Source organism: Cyclopterus lumpus, chromosome 7 (assembly GCF_009769545.1).
Source record: "Cyclopterus lumpus isolate fCycLum1 chromosome 7, fCycLum1.pri, whole genome shotgun sequence".
Taxonomy (NCBI): domain Eukaryota; kingdom Metazoa; phylum Chordata; class Actinopteri; order Perciformes; family Cyclopteridae; genus Cyclopterus; species Cyclopterus lumpus.
In genome coordinates, this window is record NC_046972.1 from 20,612,376 (window position 1) to 20,630,980 (window position 18,605).

The 18,605-nt window shown below is 41.5% G+C and overlaps 2 protein-coding genes across 8 annotated transcripts; both read right to left on the reverse strand.

The window, feature by feature from the left end:
- Nucleotides 1-318: 318 nt before the first annotated feature.
- Nucleotides 319-4,875, reverse strand: LOC117733610 (complement receptor type 1-like). The gene is made up of 11 exons (XM_034537387.1): nucleotides 4,764-4,875; nucleotides 4,467-4,664; nucleotides 3,403-3,502; nucleotides 3,243-3,316; nucleotides 2,237-2,440; nucleotides 1,955-2,149; nucleotides 1,624-1,720; nucleotides 1,148-1,221; nucleotides 888-1,067; nucleotides 625-801; nucleotides 319-531 (listed from the first exon to the last, which is right to left on the reverse strand). The coding sequence occupies exons 1-11, from the start codon at nucleotides 4,816-4,818 to the stop codon at nucleotides 506-508; spliced, it is 1,380 nt and encodes a 459-aa protein (XP_034393278.1). The 5' UTR covers nucleotides 4,819-4,875; the 3' UTR covers nucleotides 319-505.
- Nucleotides 4,876-7,102: 2,227 nt separating this feature from the next.
- On the reverse strand, nucleotides 7,103-17,504 carry pfkfb2a (6-phosphofructo-2-kinase/fructose-2,6-biphosphatase 2a). Of its 7 annotated transcripts, none has more exons than XR_004609730.1 (18): nucleotides 17,373-17,488; nucleotides 16,425-16,605; nucleotides 15,336-15,461; nucleotides 14,619-14,715; nucleotides 14,302-14,368; nucleotides 14,133-14,207; nucleotides 13,982-14,038; nucleotides 13,746-13,870; nucleotides 13,012-13,219; nucleotides 12,217-12,363; nucleotides 12,024-12,128; nucleotides 11,307-11,436; nucleotides 9,990-10,052; nucleotides 9,838-9,902; nucleotides 8,837-9,022; nucleotides 8,285-8,357; nucleotides 8,090-8,189; nucleotides 7,103-8,054 (listed from the first exon to the last, which is right to left on the reverse strand). XR_004609730.1 is itself a non-coding variant. In XM_034536996.1 (17 exons), exons 2-17 carry the CDS (start codon nucleotides 16,513-16,515, stop codon nucleotides 8,143-8,145), a joined length of 1,662 nt encoding a protein of 553 aa, XP_034392887.1. In that variant the 5' UTR covers nucleotides 16,516-16,605; nucleotides 17,388-17,504; the 3' UTR covers nucleotides 7,103-8,142. The 7 variants fall into 7 exon arrangements, 5 of the variants coding, with proteins under 5 accessions (XP_034392887.1, XP_034392886.1, XP_034392888.1 ...); XR_004609731.1 differs by having other exon boundaries at nucleotides 7,103-8,036; nucleotides 8,071-8,189; XM_034536996.1 differs by having other exon boundaries at nucleotides 7,103-8,189; nucleotides 17,388-17,504.
- Between the last annotated feature and the right edge of the window lie 1,101 nt (nucleotides 17,505-18,605).

Below are 18,605 nucleotides of genomic sequence, written 5' to 3' on the forward strand. Positions count from 1 at the left end.
TTTTAATTGTTGCCTTTTAACGAGAGTTTGCTATGATGTATCATAGAGTTGATAATGATATTTGCACTTGAATTGTTATTGCTCATGTAAAGAAATGTCTGGATTTTGTATTGTCTTTTTAAATGAATGGAATTGGTGTTCTTATTTTCTTGTAGCTTGTTTGTTCATGAAACGCTCACTCACCGTTTAGTCTATAGAGATGATACATAACATTATCAACTGTTTAAAAAAAAAAAACTATGTACAGAGGTGAATGAAACCGGTTTGTACTTGTTACTGCCCAAGACACTTATTGAAATAAACATACTGTACTTCAGCTTCATTTCAAACATATTTTAATGTCTGTATAGTGAGTGTATACAAGTCTTATGAGCAAGTAAGAAAATATATATCCGTGCATTATGGACTACTTTTAGAAGCATAAAGACACCATTTCCGTCCTCCGATGACTGCCGGTGAACGGTTCCACCTGGTTGGATTGAAAACTGTCGTTTCAGCCGACTCCTTAGGTCCTCCAGTAGGTACGACGCGCTGAAATGAAAATAATGTGATCATAATTAATAAATCAAAAGTGTTGTAAAACTAAGAATACGAAACTCGTACACAACTAAATCGCTTACTTACGTGTACATTTAGGGAGGCCAGGTGACCATTGGCCATCCCCGCCACAGCTAACCGTGCTCGGGCCGGTCATTGTGAAGCCCGCATAGCACTCTATTGATATGGTGTCCTGGTCTTTATACATGGCTTGACCTCCCGTCCAGTAGGCGTTGGCCACCTTTGGAGCTGGACATGTTATGTCTGTGAGGAAACAACTCAGTTTATAGTCACATCAAATAAGATAAAGTTGTATACTACGAGCTGTAGCCATTAAGTGTCCAAAGGACCTTTGCATTTAGGAGCAGGATCACTCCAGGTCCCGGACTCTGTGCACCAAATGTTCCTTTGTCCAATCAGGGTTCCCGCGGGACAACGATAGCGGATCACAGTCCTGTACGTGTACGGCGGCTCCTGAAGTTCTGTCATCTCTGCGTTCGTCGCTGCTGGAGGCTCCGCACAGACCACAGCTGGAAGAGATGCAAGGGTGATGGGCACAGATGGAGAGGAAGGAACCTTTCCAAAAAAACGAAACGAGAGATCACTGCACCTTCACAGGCAGGCACACGGCCGTCCCAGCCTTTATTCAAGCAGTTTCTGGTCGCCCGTCCGACAAGACGATGCCTAATGAAAAGGAATTCAGAGAGTTTGAAATCTTTCAGTTGAAAGGAACACAATAACTGACCTTACCATTTAAAATCAACACGGTACACTGTATGTATGAAACATTCACCATCCTGCTAAGTCTCAGCGACCATTTTTATGTACAACATTGCAGCAGGCCAACTTATGGTCAATAAAGAAAATGCCCTAAAATAATGATAATAGGTTGGAAAAAGTCCCATTATAGCATTAGTACACTATAGTATAGCTTGTAAAAAAAAAAAAAAGTCCTAAAGTCACCACAAAAAAAATGTGGACTGTTATGAAGAACTGAAGGTTGAAGCAACGTGCCATGTTCAAATGATCATAGCAAACGTGTGTCCTACTCTACGTTATTGTATAAAGGTACAAGAGGCTCCTGACCCCTCATCACAGACGGCCGTCGCAGTGTCTCCAAACTCCACTCCAGTGTAGGTGAACAGACCATTTATGATCTCTCCTGCTGAGCCACACAGCTTTCCTTTTGAGCAGGAAAAGAAAAAAAGGTCATTTTGGCGTCGTAATATATTCTCAGCAATAACTTTCAGCCAACTAATCAGATATTGTTCTTTGGTAATAAACAAAAATTCACATTTTCTAAACGCACATACAATTTAACATGGAATTCAAAGAGTTTAGACATTTAGATATTCAGCAATACAGACAAAGCATTTTTTTTTTTTAAAGGACTGAGAAGGATGGTAAAAGCTCTCACGTTCGCATTTCAGCAGCAGCGGGGTCCACTTGCCCTCGACACACCTGCGATACCTGCTGCCGCCAGAGGGAACGTATCCGATGGCACACGTGTAATAGACTTTGTCCCCAGAGGTGAAAGAGGTCATCGCGGCGTACTTGTCCATGAGGTTGGCGATGGAGTCCCGGGCGGTGACGGGCACGCCGCATCTCAATGCTAAAAACAGAGGAAAGGGACGGTCTGGATAAGCAAGACGTGTTTTACCACCTCCTTTTAAATAAACCACACCACCGGCCAACTCACTCTCTTTCTCGGGGGAAGGATGGCATCGAGGGGGCTGAGGTTGCCACAGGCCACCGGGTCCACAAGCGATGTGCCGAGCTCCAGCCAGCTGGAAACCCCGACTGCAGGTGAAGGTCACGTGGTCTCCCACTCGGTGGACAGTAACGTTTCCGGTACTGTTCACGGAGTTGGCCACGGCAGGACTGGAGCAGGTGGCCTTTTCCTCTGAGGAAAGTCACATTATTTGTCATTGTGTCTGATAAAAGAAAGCGTCTGCAACTCACTAAAAAAAATGTTTTTTTTAAAAAGGCATATAAAGCCCTGGACAACAGATTAAATCCCAAAACATGCCTGTTATGTGACTTTCACAATTTTATGGGCATAATGGAAATATTATTAAATATGTACCAATTTGCATAAATTCCAGAATATAAATCTGAACATTGGCTAAAACCAGGGTTCAAATTCTTAGTTTTGTATTTATGGAGTGATATAAATAAAATTCCCATGTTTGACTGTCATTGCCAATCACATTCTTGCCATGTAGCACTAAAAGTTATATAAATCAGTCTATGAATGATACATGAACTGTAAAAAACCTTTATAGTAAACTTTAATATGAATTAAACTGAGAAGTTTGGTCAAATTTACTCAACTATGTCAAATTTTGAGAAAAAAAAGATCTCATTGAGAAATCAGCCTGTAAAGACATATATTGTAAAATTATATACATTTTGCAAGACAATACTGAACATTTTAATAAATAGATATTGCCACAAAACTTGATTACTTACACTCCCTGTTTAAATATGCAGATGAGGCATTATCTAATGTTAACTTTTGGTGAACTTAGGAGAAACAAATCTACAGATTGTCTAGCCCAAAGGGATTAAATAAAAACACCGTAGTCGTGCGTCACATTCAGACAGACAGTCGTAATTGTCAACACAACACCGGCCACTTTAGATCACCTTAAGGTGTGGCGACCACAGTGTGTGCAGAGGACTGACGACGCTCTGATGCTCACCTACACAAGACGGGAGTTCACCGACCCAGCCAGACTTCTTGCAGATCATGTAGTTGAGTCCTTTCAGAGTGTATCTGTCAACATGGAGATAGACGCGTCACAAAATCAGACATTATTCTAACGGAGTTTCAAAAGGATTTCCTTTTGGGCTTCAGCTTACCCCTCATTGCATGCGGCGTAAATCTTCTCCCCGAGGAATGTATTCTCTTTATACTGGAACGCCCCATTCGGTAGATCCCCAACATAGCCACATGATCTCTCTGTGGGAAAGGAGGGTGTAAATGAAAAGTCACAACAGGAAATAAGGGTGAACCATGATTTGCCAGATGGAGTTTAAAAAAAACAAACATGGCAGACGCCTTTATTTCACCGTGTTGCCAAACAAACCACAGAAGCTGCTGGAATGTATCCGTGTGCCTCAGTGGGGTTTTAAGTTGTAGAACATTGTGGTTCTCCCAGTTGTTTGGAGTTGAAAGTCACAAATCACACAAGAGTTCACATTGTGTCGTCTCATCCATGGGATTAAAATAATGTACGCATTAGTTTGTGTTAGTCTACGGAGACAAGCTTTTGTTAGTTTGCTCTTGTGTTAGATTCACGTAGAGAAGATAGATTTTTTTTTTTTAACAGGCTGCCTCCTAAAATAATAATAGGACATCTCTTTGATAAAGATGCAGACTTCCTTTTTTTTTCCAGCTGCATCAGCAAGTACAGGAAATTAAAAAAGTTCAGGACAAGTGAATCCTGCTGTCAGGTACAGTAACGCACGCCACAAAGCCAGTGAAAGACTATGAATAAAAAGTAAATGGAAGACAGTATCAGGGATTTTTAAGACTCTAGATATTAATATTATCTAATAGTTTAAAGATAGCCAGACGCAACGAAAGGAACCATTACAGTTCTTTCAAACGTACCATGTAGGCTGCATAGGGTTGGAAAACGGTGCATCTTTTAGCAGTAAGCAGCTCAACAACAACAACAACAACAATGAGTGTTGAAAACGTTGGTCTGGTGGAGCTTTTAAAAATTGAATGAATACATTCATGTGTGTCCCTTGCTTATTAATTAAAGGCATTCAGACAATCACAATTAGGTGCGTCCCCCCCTCCCGTCCCCCCATGGCCACTACAGGCATCGGTCATTTTAATGTCCATTACAAAATGAATATCTCACCGAAATCAACACCACGTCCCCGTTTCTTTAGCAGCTCACGCGTGTACTTACTCTCGCACTTCAGCGTCAGGTGGGTCCATTTCCCCCCGACACACTGCACCACTCGGCTCCCTCTGGCCGGAGTGAAGCCCTCCGCGCAGTCATGATACACCTTCTGCCCGCTGGAGAACTTCTGCACGCGCGTGTATTTACTCAACAGTCGGCTGTTCGGGTACTTCGGTGGCGCCGAGCATCCATTTGGTACTTGAGCTATTTAGTTTAGGATTTAAAAAAAACAATTAAAATATCAATAAATAAAGAATCCCAATTTATTTGTTTGCGAAATTTGGATTTTAACTTTGAATTTACCAGAAGCGAGAAAGGCGAACGACAAAACCAGAAGGTTCCACCCGACGTTCCTCATGTTTTCGTGGCGCGTGCGTGTATCCCTCCGTGCAGCAAATAGACCCTTGGAGGCAGATCACCGTGAACAGAATGCAGCAAGCGGACGCAGATCACGCAATTTATAGAGGAGGGCTGTGACGCGGCTGATTGGAATAGCGTGTAAACAAAAACTGCGACATTATGCCAACTGTCAATATCTCTCCAATAAAACCCAGGGTTGCCCTCTGGGGATGTGCAATAACTTGAAGGGCTAAAACAGGTGGTAGGTGAAATAAAGGTGAAATAAAGTATTTCTAGACTCTTGTAATACATGTAAGATCCAACATGAAAAAAAGTCTACATTTTTCTTCATTAAAGGGGGATATAAGGTTTTTTAAAGCTTGTTAGAGACTTTAAGGGAAAAAAACTCCCATCAGATGTTAACCCCACTGCACTGTTACTAATACAAGCCAAATAAAGAATATTAATAATATATTTTAATGCTAAGTTGGTTATTTTGTATTGCTTGTTTTAACCCAGTTTAATACATATAGTGAATTGTAGTGTATTATGTATATCTTAATATTGTGTAAACCTAATTTATATGAGATCATTTAGATTATAAATGATCACACAGTTGAACGAACACCTCTATAAACAAATTGGACCTTTTGGCCATTAACTTTATTTGTTTACTTGCATTTCCACTCATATTGAACTTGTCTCTCATTAGTTGTACCCTAATTGAACTGTGTAGGAGACTCTTGACCCGGTCACGGAGTTTTCAGCCTCTCGGTCTCTTTGTTATTTTTAATCATCACAGACCACTGGTTTCCTTGCTGGTCCCAACAGAGCTCTGCCAGCATGGTTTTGTTTTGAGTCACCGTGACTCAAACACACTTTACTTTTAAAGTCATACAAAAGTCATGTTGTAAAAAAAGTCTTATAAAAATCATAATGAATCATAATATGACATAATAATTCATAATAAATCATAGTTGAGTAACCCAGCTAAATGATGTTCGGTAACCTCCAGTAAGCTAAACAAAAACAAGCAGGTAAAAATGTGATTATGGATTACATGTAAGCAGTATCTTTAGCTGCTCTGTCTGTGGTACTTATTGTGTATTTTATGCCAGTGGCTCCAAACCTGGTGGATAAATCCACGACATGATGATCAAGTCGCGACTTCTCTCTCTCTCTCTTTATTTTTCCCTTTTCGTGGTGACGTACTGGATCATTTTATCCTCTTGAGCACCTGGAAACTTATTATTATTTTTTTTTTTCAAACAATCTGAGAGGGGAAGGTCATTCTTTGGTTGAAGTGAACTCACAAGAAGACATCGCTTTGGCTTAAGGGGTAAAAAAGGTTTCTTCTGCACAGTCACTATACAGCCGTCAGAGAGGTATTTGCAGAAAGAACATAAAGTTGCTCGGAATAGAAACATTAAAAAGAAACCATCATGAATGCTGTATACCACTGCCGTCTCATTCCAGTCCCTCAGCCTCCGACTCGTGAAGATGTTTTGACTCCTCCCTCTGATGATGTCGCCGTCCTGCCTGGGAATATCAAACCAAACGTCAGCAACGAGGCCTCTGACCCCGAACCTCCATGGTCTGATGGGCATCCGGACAGGTTGTTTAGTCTTCTTCTCTCCTTTGTTTATTCACGTGTGTTTTGTGTGTTTGATCATGTAGTTCTGGTTTACGTGACCTCGATCCATTTTGTTGTTTTATTGTTTAATATCGGTAATCAGTGTGGAATTTTTTTATTATCTGAATCCACACATTCAAGGATCATTTCAGGCGTCAAAGCAACGAGCAGATTAAATCCTCTGAAATACAAGTGAATTGGTTCCCGATGACTCGCCTCGCAGCTCGGAAAAGTAAAGTCACGGTCGTTTAAGGCCCGCGACGTCATTTTAGACACTCAGTCCAGTCAGAACTCGTCGGAGTTTGTTTCTCTCCATTTTAAAACAGAACTCAGGAGTGACTCCGTGAGCACGTCCGGAACACCCGAGTGTCACATCACCATTAAAAACCTAATGGAGCTATAGAAACGTGAAATATTACACGCTCATGACGTCAAATTATTTAACTGAACAAGCCCTGTTTTACCATTAACACATCATTCAGAAATCCAGATGTATGAATTCTATATAGAGCGTTCATTCTTCGAGCTCTGGCGATGTTCGTCTCTCCAGCTCATTGGGGACAGGAAGTTTGGCAAACAGAAAGGCAACTCCCAGTGAGCACACGCACACACACACACACACACACACACAAAGACTTTTCTAAAGGTCAAAATAAACAAGACGTCAATGTAAAATTTGCGATAAAATTAACTTTATTAAAAGGAAATGTGAACGGTACAGTGTGCAGTGAAATTACATTTTTTTTAAGACATTCAATCCTGTCACAGCCTTGTAGTTCTTTTAAATAAAAAGGCACTTTTTTTTCCAAATATTGATTTATTGCTGATATCCTAATCAAAGTCATGTGAATGGATGTTATCCATGTGGTTACTATGACGCTAGTGATTAACAAAACAGTATATTCGTTGCATCAGGAGAACACGATTGATTTAGTTTGAGCTACAAAGAATTAAAATGCCATTAGAATGAACAGCATTCAGAAGCACTATGTGTTTGAAATATTTACATCTGTTTTATGGAACCCAAATGTCCCCCCCCCCCCTCCCCCGCTTTGACATTAACAAAGTGGACAGCTGGAAATATTAAAGCTGTTCTTTAAATGGAAGGCAAATGGAAGTCACAGAGGAAGAAATAAGCACAGTAGCTGCTTACATTTTTTTTACAAGGCTAGACCAAACATTTCATTACTTTTTTTTACAGCCCGTGTCTGCCTGCTTCATGTATTAATAAGCTTTAAATTACACTTCAAAATAAAATGACCACCACATCTTGTCAGACCACCCGAGAAAGGACACACATCTGAGAATGTTAAATAGGTAACTTAAAGAAAGAATCTGAGGAAAAGCTAAGGCTGTACATGGCTTCCACTAAAACTAAAAAGATAGTAGCTTTCACAATCAACATGTTCTACATCTAATACATCATACTATGACTGGAGACTACAGTATGTGGAGTGTACAAGGAACTAGTGGACGGGTTTTCAGAGTTTCTAATTCTTAAATCTCTACATTCTTATAGAGCTGAGCTGGTTTGCAGCCTTGATATGAAGGCTTTTGTGCAAAGGCATTGAGTTCATGTATGTACGCACACATAAACTATCCAACTAAAAACAAAGAGATAAAACACAAACTATCCAACTGAAAACAAAAGAGATAACACATATATGCTTCCACATGAAACGGCGTTTAAAGAATGTAATGGTGGGCATTTTACTGCTGGTCCTCAGAACCGGTGACGCATCCATGTGGAGAAACGCCTGGGATGAATGGCAAAAACAGAGAGGTGAGATATTTGAGATGGAGATCACAGATGTTCCATGTGATAAAACGGGGAGGAAGAGGCTGGAAATACCTCTTTTCTGTGGTTCTTTAACTCGGAAGACACGGTCGCTTGTGTCTGCTGCACCGAAACCGTTCACGGAGTCCTGCAGGACGCCAAAAAGAAAAAAAACATCAAACCGGGAGAGGGCGGAGGCGTTTGTTTTGACTGGCACCGACTGAACTTGAGCTAATAGTCAAATCTGAGGTCGCCAGCTGGACTGAAACGCTCCCTTTCTGCACCTTTTTTTTGTTTTTTGTTGCTCTTTTAGAGCGCCAGAAGATTTAAGAGAGGTCACTTTATGAAGCCACAAGGACGCAAATCACATCCAAGATGCATGTGAAGGCCACTTTGTTTGTTCTAAACACCTTTATAGTGTACAACACTTCTCTGGGCCCTGATCTCTGGAATAACACATACAACCAAATAAAACAAACTAATACTTAAAGATAATAATAAACTCTCGCACTAAAGCTATTTAATAGAACTGAACACAACACGTTATACTTCACCTCTAATCTGTTAAGAACATACAAATCTAAACTAAAATGTTTACGACTATTTATCTTTTCCTACTACACCGACCTCGCTCTGTAGCATCTCTGCCCCCTCGGACGCCTCGGAGAACTGCATGCTGGGTAAAGTCGGGGCCTGGGACATGCGAGCGTGTGGAGGGTTGCCCACGCTGTACAGGCGAGGTCGTTTGAGCTGGTCTTGGCTGGACAGCGGCGTGAAGCTGTTTCGTCGGATGAACGCCGGCGGCACGGCGTTCTGGTCGGTGAAGAGGAGACAAAGTGGGCGGATTAACGTGTGTTGTTCTAATTAAACCTCTACTGCTGAAGGCCTGAAAAACAGAGAGAGTCAAGAAACAAAAGAAACAACAACCACGCAGACAAACAGCCTTAAACATAAAGTCCACTCTTATTTCGGTCGCAGCAGACAGAATATTTCTCTCCCCGTGTAACGAGAGGTTTCTCAGTAAATGCGTTAACACCCACTCTGTCTGGGACTCAACAATCAACACTCATCAGAATAAAACTCTAAAACCACGGCCCAGATATAAAGCGGGCTGATGAGGAAATAAAGGAAGAAAAGGCTCTGAATGTGCGAATAAACACAGATTCCTTTTCCCCTAATAAACATCCAGTTCACAGTTGGGGGCACACAGATGTATAAAAGATACAGAAACATGTATACAGCATGAAGTAGGCCTGCTTCCCACACACAGACGGGTATTTGTAAAAACAGATCTAGAAACCAATGTTTCTAGAGAGAGCCGAGGGGGAATTTGAGAAGGATATGGATTCCAAAATAAAACATTAGCTGAAGTTGTGTTTTTTTTCTCCTTTTTAGCAGTCTACACAGCAAAGTTTTTCCTGGCATCTTTCACCAGGACTTTTGAGGAAAAGACTGGATAATACGTCTCCTGGAAGTGTTTAGTTTTAACTAAATATAGCCGTGGTCGGTTTCGTCATCCCCGCAGGCTGAAACGCAATAGAAACGTGCACTTGACTTCAGACGAAACGTCAAAGTGTGTTTACGGCAGAACTTTAAAAAAAAAAAAAAAAAAGGGGTCCCAAGCTTACTAATGGTCTGTCCCTGTGAGTGTTGACGGCCTCGACCTTCAGGTCAAACATGTCCACTTTGCAACCTGGAGGAGGGCGACAGGAGGAAACGACACGTCACAACCCAACAGAGGAGGAAGTGTAGTCGACTTGTGAACAGTGGAGTGACTTACCGTAAGCAACGGGCGTGAGTTTTAGGACCGTGTGCAGGGGACACTTCAGGTAGGGGAGATCATCTGTGCCAAAAGAAAGAAGAGAGAGAGTCGGTCTGTTTTCATGTGTTCTTCCCCCCCCCCCCCCCATCCCCCCCTTTGTGGTTGGAGGGTGCTGCATGGGGGTGCTGCATGTCCCGTACCGGGGTGCAGTGGGATGAAATGAGCTGCACCCACACTGTTTGGCTACTGCAGTCAGACTGCGGATGAGAGGCTGCGGCCACTTCCTGTGCTGACTGACGAAACCCACGACTTAATTATGGATTTGAATTTGAGCAGCGTTTTCCACCCAGTTATTATTCAGGTTTGTTATTTTTCCCGTAGTGCTCATTTACGTTATTTATATACGTCCGCTTTGTTTAATGCAACAATGCAACCCAGAAGAGTCTACTATCAAGAACGCTCTTGACCGCAACCCTGTAACTTCACTAGTTTTGTTTTAAACAAAACTACAAAAGGCAAAATAGATCTTAGTGTTTATGAATTTGGGTTATCGTGGAAGGCGACAGCGTTGTTAGCTTGACGAATAATCCTCATTAGATGGGACCTTTTATACAATGGATGAAGGAGACTTGATGCGTCTTCAAATTAAGAAACTGAGATTTAATTTAAGTGGATCACTTGAAAATCAGAAAAAAACTGATATCCCTTCGGTGAATAGTATCTATTTGTGACATGCTTGTTCTTTTATTAAAACATAGGAACATACTTTATGTTACTCTCAACATGGAGAGAGTCTGCAATCGTCTTTTGAACTTCTTTTCTTTGTGTCTTGTTGTTTTTACTGTTAAAACTGTTTAATTGGAAAAAAAAAGAATAAACATAGTGTTTAAAAAAAAAAGGAAAAAAATGTCAGGACATCTGCAAAATTGGAAGTCATCATTTCTGTTGGTAGTGTATGTATGAGGTCATGATTCAGTGCCTGATGAATACCGTTGTCTTGCTTTAAAATGAGCCACCTCCACACAATTTTAAGCAAGAGTTTGAATATAGACCATCCATAAAATAGTCATGTGTAGCTGATGGTGTTGCTCATAAAGTGTGATGGACCTATAAAAAAAGCTATTTGTAGTCTTTAATTGTCTGCGGTAAAAGTGTTTTTGTTTGGGTCGAAGCGAATGCTTTGAGTCACATTGGCATGAACTGCATTTCAAAAGTCCAGACTTTGGCGCCCTCTTGTGGTGACATCAAAAGATTACACCGTGTCAGACGATTCAATTCATTGTTTCTAAAATAATTCCGTTGTTTTCTTATTATCCTTCCGTCAAATTTCGTTACCTGCACTCTTGTCCAGGAAGTAGGCGAGCAAACAGCGCATGACGGCCTGATGACAGATGACCAGCACGTTGCCCTGCCGCTCCAGCTCCATGATGACCGGCTCCAGCCGCTGAACCAGGTCCTGGTAGGACTAGAGCCAAAAAGGTACATCAAACATTTTCCAACAACAAGAAGATCATAACAGTGATTATCATGGTTTTCACTTCCTTCGTGGTTCTCTCCTCAACTGTAGCTGACAACTATATTTTCAATCAAATCTAGAAACCACCATTTTTTTCAGATGGACGTCCCTGAAGCAAAACCTCATCAAATAGAGCCGAGACCTGGGTCATAAACGTAGGCGTCCATGACACGAAAAAAAAAAGAGGTTGAGAACCACTAAAGTAACCTCTGGGATGTTTTCCCCCTCCAACCAGGCAAGTTGCAGTCCGTGTCTGACCAAAAATGTCATCATTTCCGTATTTTATCATATACATTCTTGAGTTGTCACATGACCTTTGACCCCTAAATATCTAATAGTCTTCCTCGAGTCCAGGTGGAAGTTAGTGCCAAATTTGCAGAAATTCCCTCCATGTGTTCCTCAGAGAACGCATTCACGAGAATGAGAACGACAACCATAAAAAAAAACCACACAATGGGCAAAAAGCACAACGGACCCTCATCTGTGTCAGATTCAAGATGAATAAAAAGAAAAAAAGGAAAAGAGAAGGCGTTTACCTCTCCGCCCGGATAGCGGTAATGGTACTTGTCCTGGCTCCTCATGGCAAACTCCTCTGGGTGTGTCTCCTCAATAGTTTCATAGGACAATTCTTCGCACACTCCCTGAAGTAAAACACAAAAGGAGGCGAATGAAACCCGCGCCCTCACGGTTAATGCCGGTCTCTTCGGGTATACATCAAGGAGGACATACGGCATCTATTTCATTCAGGATCTTCCACTGCTCGTAGGGAACTCCCAGCTCCTCCGCCGTCTGGATGGTGCGTCTCAGCTGGCTCGTCCAAACCTTCAGGTCTGACAGATGGTGCTCCTGAACAAAACCCTTCAGTGCTGTGGAAAACTGACGAGGGGACATTTTGAAAGAGAGACGTTAATGCTGGAGGAGAGACACCCCATCACAGACCAGAAGTTACACAGTTACATACAATGTGTTGCTTTGTGGCAGCAGGACCTCATTCTCTTCATCTTACTGGTTTCATGCTACACAAAATAGTTTACAATGTGTTGCTTGAGTTTACTTTGCTGATTTTATAACGTTCAAAAAGCTTTATAATTTGTTCTGGACATTCTATTAAAAAAGGACTAGCTTGACATTTTGGCACAAACACGTATTATCTTATTTTGTTATTTGAGAAGATTGACACCACTCTCATATCTGTCAATTAAATATGAAGATACAGCCAGCAGACAGTTATCTTAACTTAGCTTAGCTTAGCACAATGACTGGAAACAGCTAGCTAATTAGTTAGCACACTATGTTTCTTTTGTTTAGTACATAAAAAAATAAAAAACACAAATGGAGAAGCAAAAAAGAAGCGCCAGAGTATCCGCTTCCCCGTTTCCAGTCTTTAATAATCAAAGATGCTGCTTCATATTTAAAAAAAATATATATACATATGAGAATCGTATCATAATTAAACAAGTGCAATTTTGGAGATGCTGCTTTCTTTATCTAGCTTGCAAATGTCAGAGCACCCGTCTCCCTCACCTGCCTCCCTCTCTCGGACAGCTCAGAGTCTCCCCCGATGCGCCCCTCCACATTGTGATGGCTCTCTCCGTGCCGACAGAGGTAGATGGAGTGGGAGTGCACGTGGATGTTCATGAGGTAGTACACTATTTTACTCTGGATGTAGTCCTGCACCTTGTTGACCAGGAAGCGCCGGCCGACATTGATGACCTGGATGAAGGAGAGGTTCCTGCGTGTCGAGAGCAAGCGAGGACAACAGAGGGCGAGTCAAGCGAAGGGACATCTTGTGCTTTTGGTGTCATCTAAATATACCTATATTTAATCTATCACACTGACAATGACGAGGTTCAAGACTATCAACAAGTATTCTTCTGCTCTGCAGACAAAGATCAAGCATGCGGGCCTATTTTAAAGTTTTAAATACAGATAGAATCAAAAATATTCTCAGTTGTTTTTTTTTAATAAAGAAATCAAATAAATGTGTGGTTTTCCTGAACGTTATGACTAATTATTAGTACTTTAAGATTTATCGTATACCAGCTCCTCAAATCAAAACCCATCCAATAATAAACAATAGCCAACGAGATTATAAATTAGACGGTTTCTGTTCTGTTCCTACACAAAAAGCCGAATAATCTACAAGGACAGTTAACCCCGAAAGACTTCTCGTGTTGAGAAGTATTAAACAATGTCGAGGCCAAAAAGAAAAAGACGTAGAACTTGAAGCTCTCTTAACAAAAAAAAGGACTTCTTACTTGTCGTGTTCATCCGGATCCAAAGGTTTGTAGGTGACTTTGTAACATTCTATTCGCTTCAGAAAATCCTCCATGACACTTTCTCTGTCCCTCTCAGGGTAATCGGGGCTGGACACCTTCACGTCCTATGGAGAGAGAGAGAGAGAGAGAGAGAGAGAGAGACGTTTGTAGAGACGATTCATAATGACGTCCAACAAGGACACAACTGTGCTTGTAACTTTTAAAACATAATTTACCAGGATATTCGTTGCGATGACGTCGGGATCGTCACATATCGATTCAACGAAAAACACCTGAACGGGAAAAAGCGAGAATCATTAGAAATTCAGAATTCACGAGTAAATAAAGTGACCTTCAATGACTGAAATCGTGAATGCAACTCTCGACCTTGTACGAATGCTCCTGAGCAAAGTGAAGGATGAGCTCCCTCCTCTCTCTGGTGGTGTTGGTGGCATCAAAAACCTGACGGACGACACAGGATATTCAGAACAAAATCAATAAAAAATAAAGAAATTCATATCGAATAACAATACCGCTCAGCGTTTTGTGTCCTTACAGCGATCTGGCCTCCCTCCTCGTTCAGATAGGCCTTGACATCCTCCAGCGCCACCAGAGCACACTGTCTGTTGAAATGCAATCAGTGTATTGATCAAGGAATTCAAAGAAGCTCTCAAATACATAATGTGCTGGGATAATTGTTGCCCCATTCGTCAAAACAAAAACACTCGGCAGCCAAAAGAAGCATTTGCATGACGAAGCAACCGGGCGTTTTTATTGGCCGTCGCAATCACGAGCCTGCAACACGTGCAGAGGGACGAATGTGGGAAAGGAGTCAATCCACCGACACCGGCTGAGAGAAACCGTCTCACTCACTTTCTGATTTGCATCGCTTCTTTATTGTCATGTCTGAAGAAGTCGTAGGACTTGTACGCCTGCACCGCTTCCCTCCTATAAACTCCCAGGTTAAATACTGCAGAGGGAACCGAGAAAGAGAGAGAAGAGAGTCAGAAAAAGGGGTTTTGTGGCCGTGCGGTCGAGGCGACGGCTTTCATCTCGACCGAGTCTGCCGAACACGTTCTCCTGCATTCCACAAAAGATAATCATAGAACTCCAAACAGAGCCAGCTGAAAGGGGGGTGGCGACATACAACACGCTCTAAATGAACAAAGCATTGCCTTAAGCATAGTATTATGTATCCTATATATTTAGACAGAAAAGGTCTTCCTGTTTGAGACTGCAGGAGTTTCACGTACAAAACTATGTTCACACGTTAGGACACAAACCATCCAAAAAGGTATGTAAAACACCAACGTGTTACACCTTCAGGGCACTTTGTAAAAGACCTTTAAAAAAAACAAAAAAGGTATCATCCAGGGTAACAAGAGAATGCCGTTCCCTAGCTTTAAAACGGCATTGCCGTCTTCATAGAAGAGCAATACATCATGGTGCCACGCCTGCACTGCCCCTTCCTCTGGTATTTCACAAGGCTCAGAATCCAATTTTAAGTGTCGTGTTCTTTTTTCCCTTTTTAGGACCGATACGACATTACAACCTTCGTCAAACTAAAACGTGCATTTCTTCCGTACTGACCCTTAGTCGGCACTCCAATCCAGTTGAGGTAGCGTGTCAGCTTCTTGGACATGTAGGTTTTCCCTCTAGCGGGCAACCCGATCATCACTATCACAGTGGGAGAATTGGTCATGTAGGAGGCCCAAGCTGCAGTTTACACACACACACACACACACACACACACACTATTAGTTAATATGCAAATCAAGGGTATTTTATGATCTATATCCACTTCTCAAACTGTTAACTGTTTATTAATTGCCCCTCTTACTTTAAACTTGCCCCTGAAATGTCTCGTTCATAACAACAATAGGGCCGATATGCATATTGTATACACATGTAGAGTGTACACTGACAGCAAGCAGAGGGAAGGTTGTCCAATGTCACCCCTGCCACGTTCAACTACCTGCTCAGTTTAACATTTCCGTCATACCAACGTCGTCTCTCGACTGCTGGTTAATGTTTCTCAAAGTCCGGCTGCTTAGCAACCGAGTTTAGTAATCCAGTGTAATCTCGTTGACTGGGACATGAAGTGGAAAATACTTCAGATTTTTCCACTGTTTTCTTTCGGTGTCCACAACGAACCATCCCTCAGCTCCGGGAAAACGAATCCATCAACACATAAATGTGGCGAAACAAGACTCGCCTTGTACCGATTGTACGGCCCGGATATCTACAAGTGTGGACCAAGAAGGAAAGGTTCCTGTATTCAACTTATTTATATATGGAAACATTGCCCTGGTTAAAGATTCCTCAAAGTCTGAAGTTAAAATATAGCCAAACTTAGTGACATTTTTACCAGCTGAATCTGAACGTCGACTTAAGCTCGTTGCAGAACAGCACCTGCCTTTACATACACACACAAACTGTATACATAGCAATAACGACAAAGGGTGCGTAGGAGTTGACATTTAACAATCAGTGCCTGCTGAGACTTTATCCCCCTCTCTTTACTCGTGGAAAACAGAGCAGGAAATGTGATTAAAAGTTCACAATGTACACGCTGGAAGTACATTATATTGAATAATGTAACAGTTACGTGGGGTGCACAGTTGGGTCGTTAACACAGAACAGGCCTCAGGTACATTTCACACGTAGCAGACCACTCACAGCACTTCTTCCCGTTGGCTCTGAGGTCCGTCCTTTTGGCCTCTGCCGAGCCGTCGGGAGCAGCTGCGGGTCTCCGCGGCCTGCTGGCCATGATCGGTCGGATCCGCTTCCCGGTGTCCTGTCTCGGCTGGTCTGGGGGACGGCGAGCTCTGGTCGCTGTTAAGATGAGGTCAGCATCTCTCTGTCGAGGACAGGACTTTGCTGTATCACATAAAATGAAATAAAGCAGCCCGACGACACAACAAAATGCCAATTGACTTTGGGATCCAGTGCAAGGTGATAACAGTGGCATATGTTAAAGGGTGCTGAAGACGTACAGTGGATGGAGAAACTTGTAGTTTATTATTAAACGAGTTGATATATAGACACGTGTGACATTCTAGCACTGTCAAATAATTAGCTTTACAAAAGGTGAGAAACTGCTTGCTCTCTGGATTAAGGGCCGTAACCAATGTTACATTATTTTCATTCACGAATTATCTGTTTAAAAAGAAAATAATCTGAAAATAGTGAGGAAAAAAAAAATCACAATTTCCCAAAAGCCCCAAGCTGATATGTTCAAATGTTTCATTTTGTCTGAAACCACAGTCCAAAAGCCAAATATTCAGTTAAACATCATAGATGACAAATATCCACAATGGAGAAGGTCGAGAAAGTGAATTATTGACAACCTATAAAAAAATGTTTTTAAAAAGAGTTGGCATTTTATTTTTAATTACGTTATTCTGTTAGTTGTAACCCTTAAACTCTTAACAGAAGTATTTGTACAAGCTAGGGAAGTATACTGTGGTATCTAGAAGGTATTCGTGACACATACAGTAGCCTCAACACTACCTGACGTTCACGTCAAGTTCATCACTTCAGCTTTTACGTGCGTGTTGTTTAAAAAGACTCAAAGAAAAACGTTGCAGCAAAACGTGGACTAAACGTGTAAATGTTTCAACTTACCACAAATGAGCTTACCGAGTAATATTTTCTTTATTTTCCTCGTTGCAACGCTGCCATCAGTTGGCTTTCCACCTTCACAGGACGACTCCTTCTTCTTCCCGGATGTTTTAGGCTCCTCCTCCCCCGGCGTCTACCGGAAGTTCAGCGATGTCATCCGCCGCTGTCATCCGAGCGGCTTCCGGTTGTGCTTTCCAAAATATAATAACCTAAAATATTATATTTTAATATTTGGGAAATTTTGTTTAAAGTGTTTAAAAATGTTTAAACACTTTATAATCTGTTTCTGAAGAAGTATTGATTACTTTAAAAAAAACGTTCAATCGTCATACACATACAGGTGCATAAATGATACAGGTACATACCTTTTTTGGACACAACTGATTTAAGTCTATAATGTTGTATTATGTGAGTACTTGAAGATGATTGATCAGATTTCAACGCTTTTATACGGTTTAATTTTTGAAGGCAGTCTTGTTTTGGTCATCTTCAGCTGACTTGATACATCTGCTAAAGAGTTCTTATTGCTCATGCATCATTAAGGCCTGCAGGGGGCGCTGTGGTCAGCAGCAGAGACATTGAATCCTCACCAGGAGGTAATTAATCCTCAGGGTGAGATGAGTGGACGAGCAGAGGCCCAAAACAAACGGTGGCCACAAATTCGGGAAGAACACCATTGTCTAAATATGTAGTATGAAATAAGATGTATATAACATTATGCCATGAAGTCAGGGTTGGTAATGTTAAGAAACCAGAAAGGTTAAGCTAGTTTTTTATTTTTTTTTCAAATGATCCAACTGAAACATCCAGCCCAGTGTTTCTAACTCTTTTCCATTGAAAGTTAACTTTATGTAACTAGATGCAACAAACTGAGACTAGTTTACACTGTTCGGACTGTCAGCACCGTTAGCTTTGAGCCGCTCGCTGGTCGACATGTTGAGAGCCATTGAGAGGCAATCAAAATGCTCCCAGTCTCGGATCTTGCACCTTTAAGATCTCACTTAATGGGAACTAAGATATCTAGACCAACATCCCCAAAACAAATCCCCTAAAAGTGTGGTCACATAGTGCATATACTGTATATATTTATATTGCTGTCATTACTATGACGAGTATAACGTGTATGATAACTTACTAAGGTGGAGCAAATTAATGAGGTTTTCTGGACACTATTTTTGTCCTCCAGATCCAAGAACAATTAATAGAATTACGGTAATTTGTTTGAACATATATGAG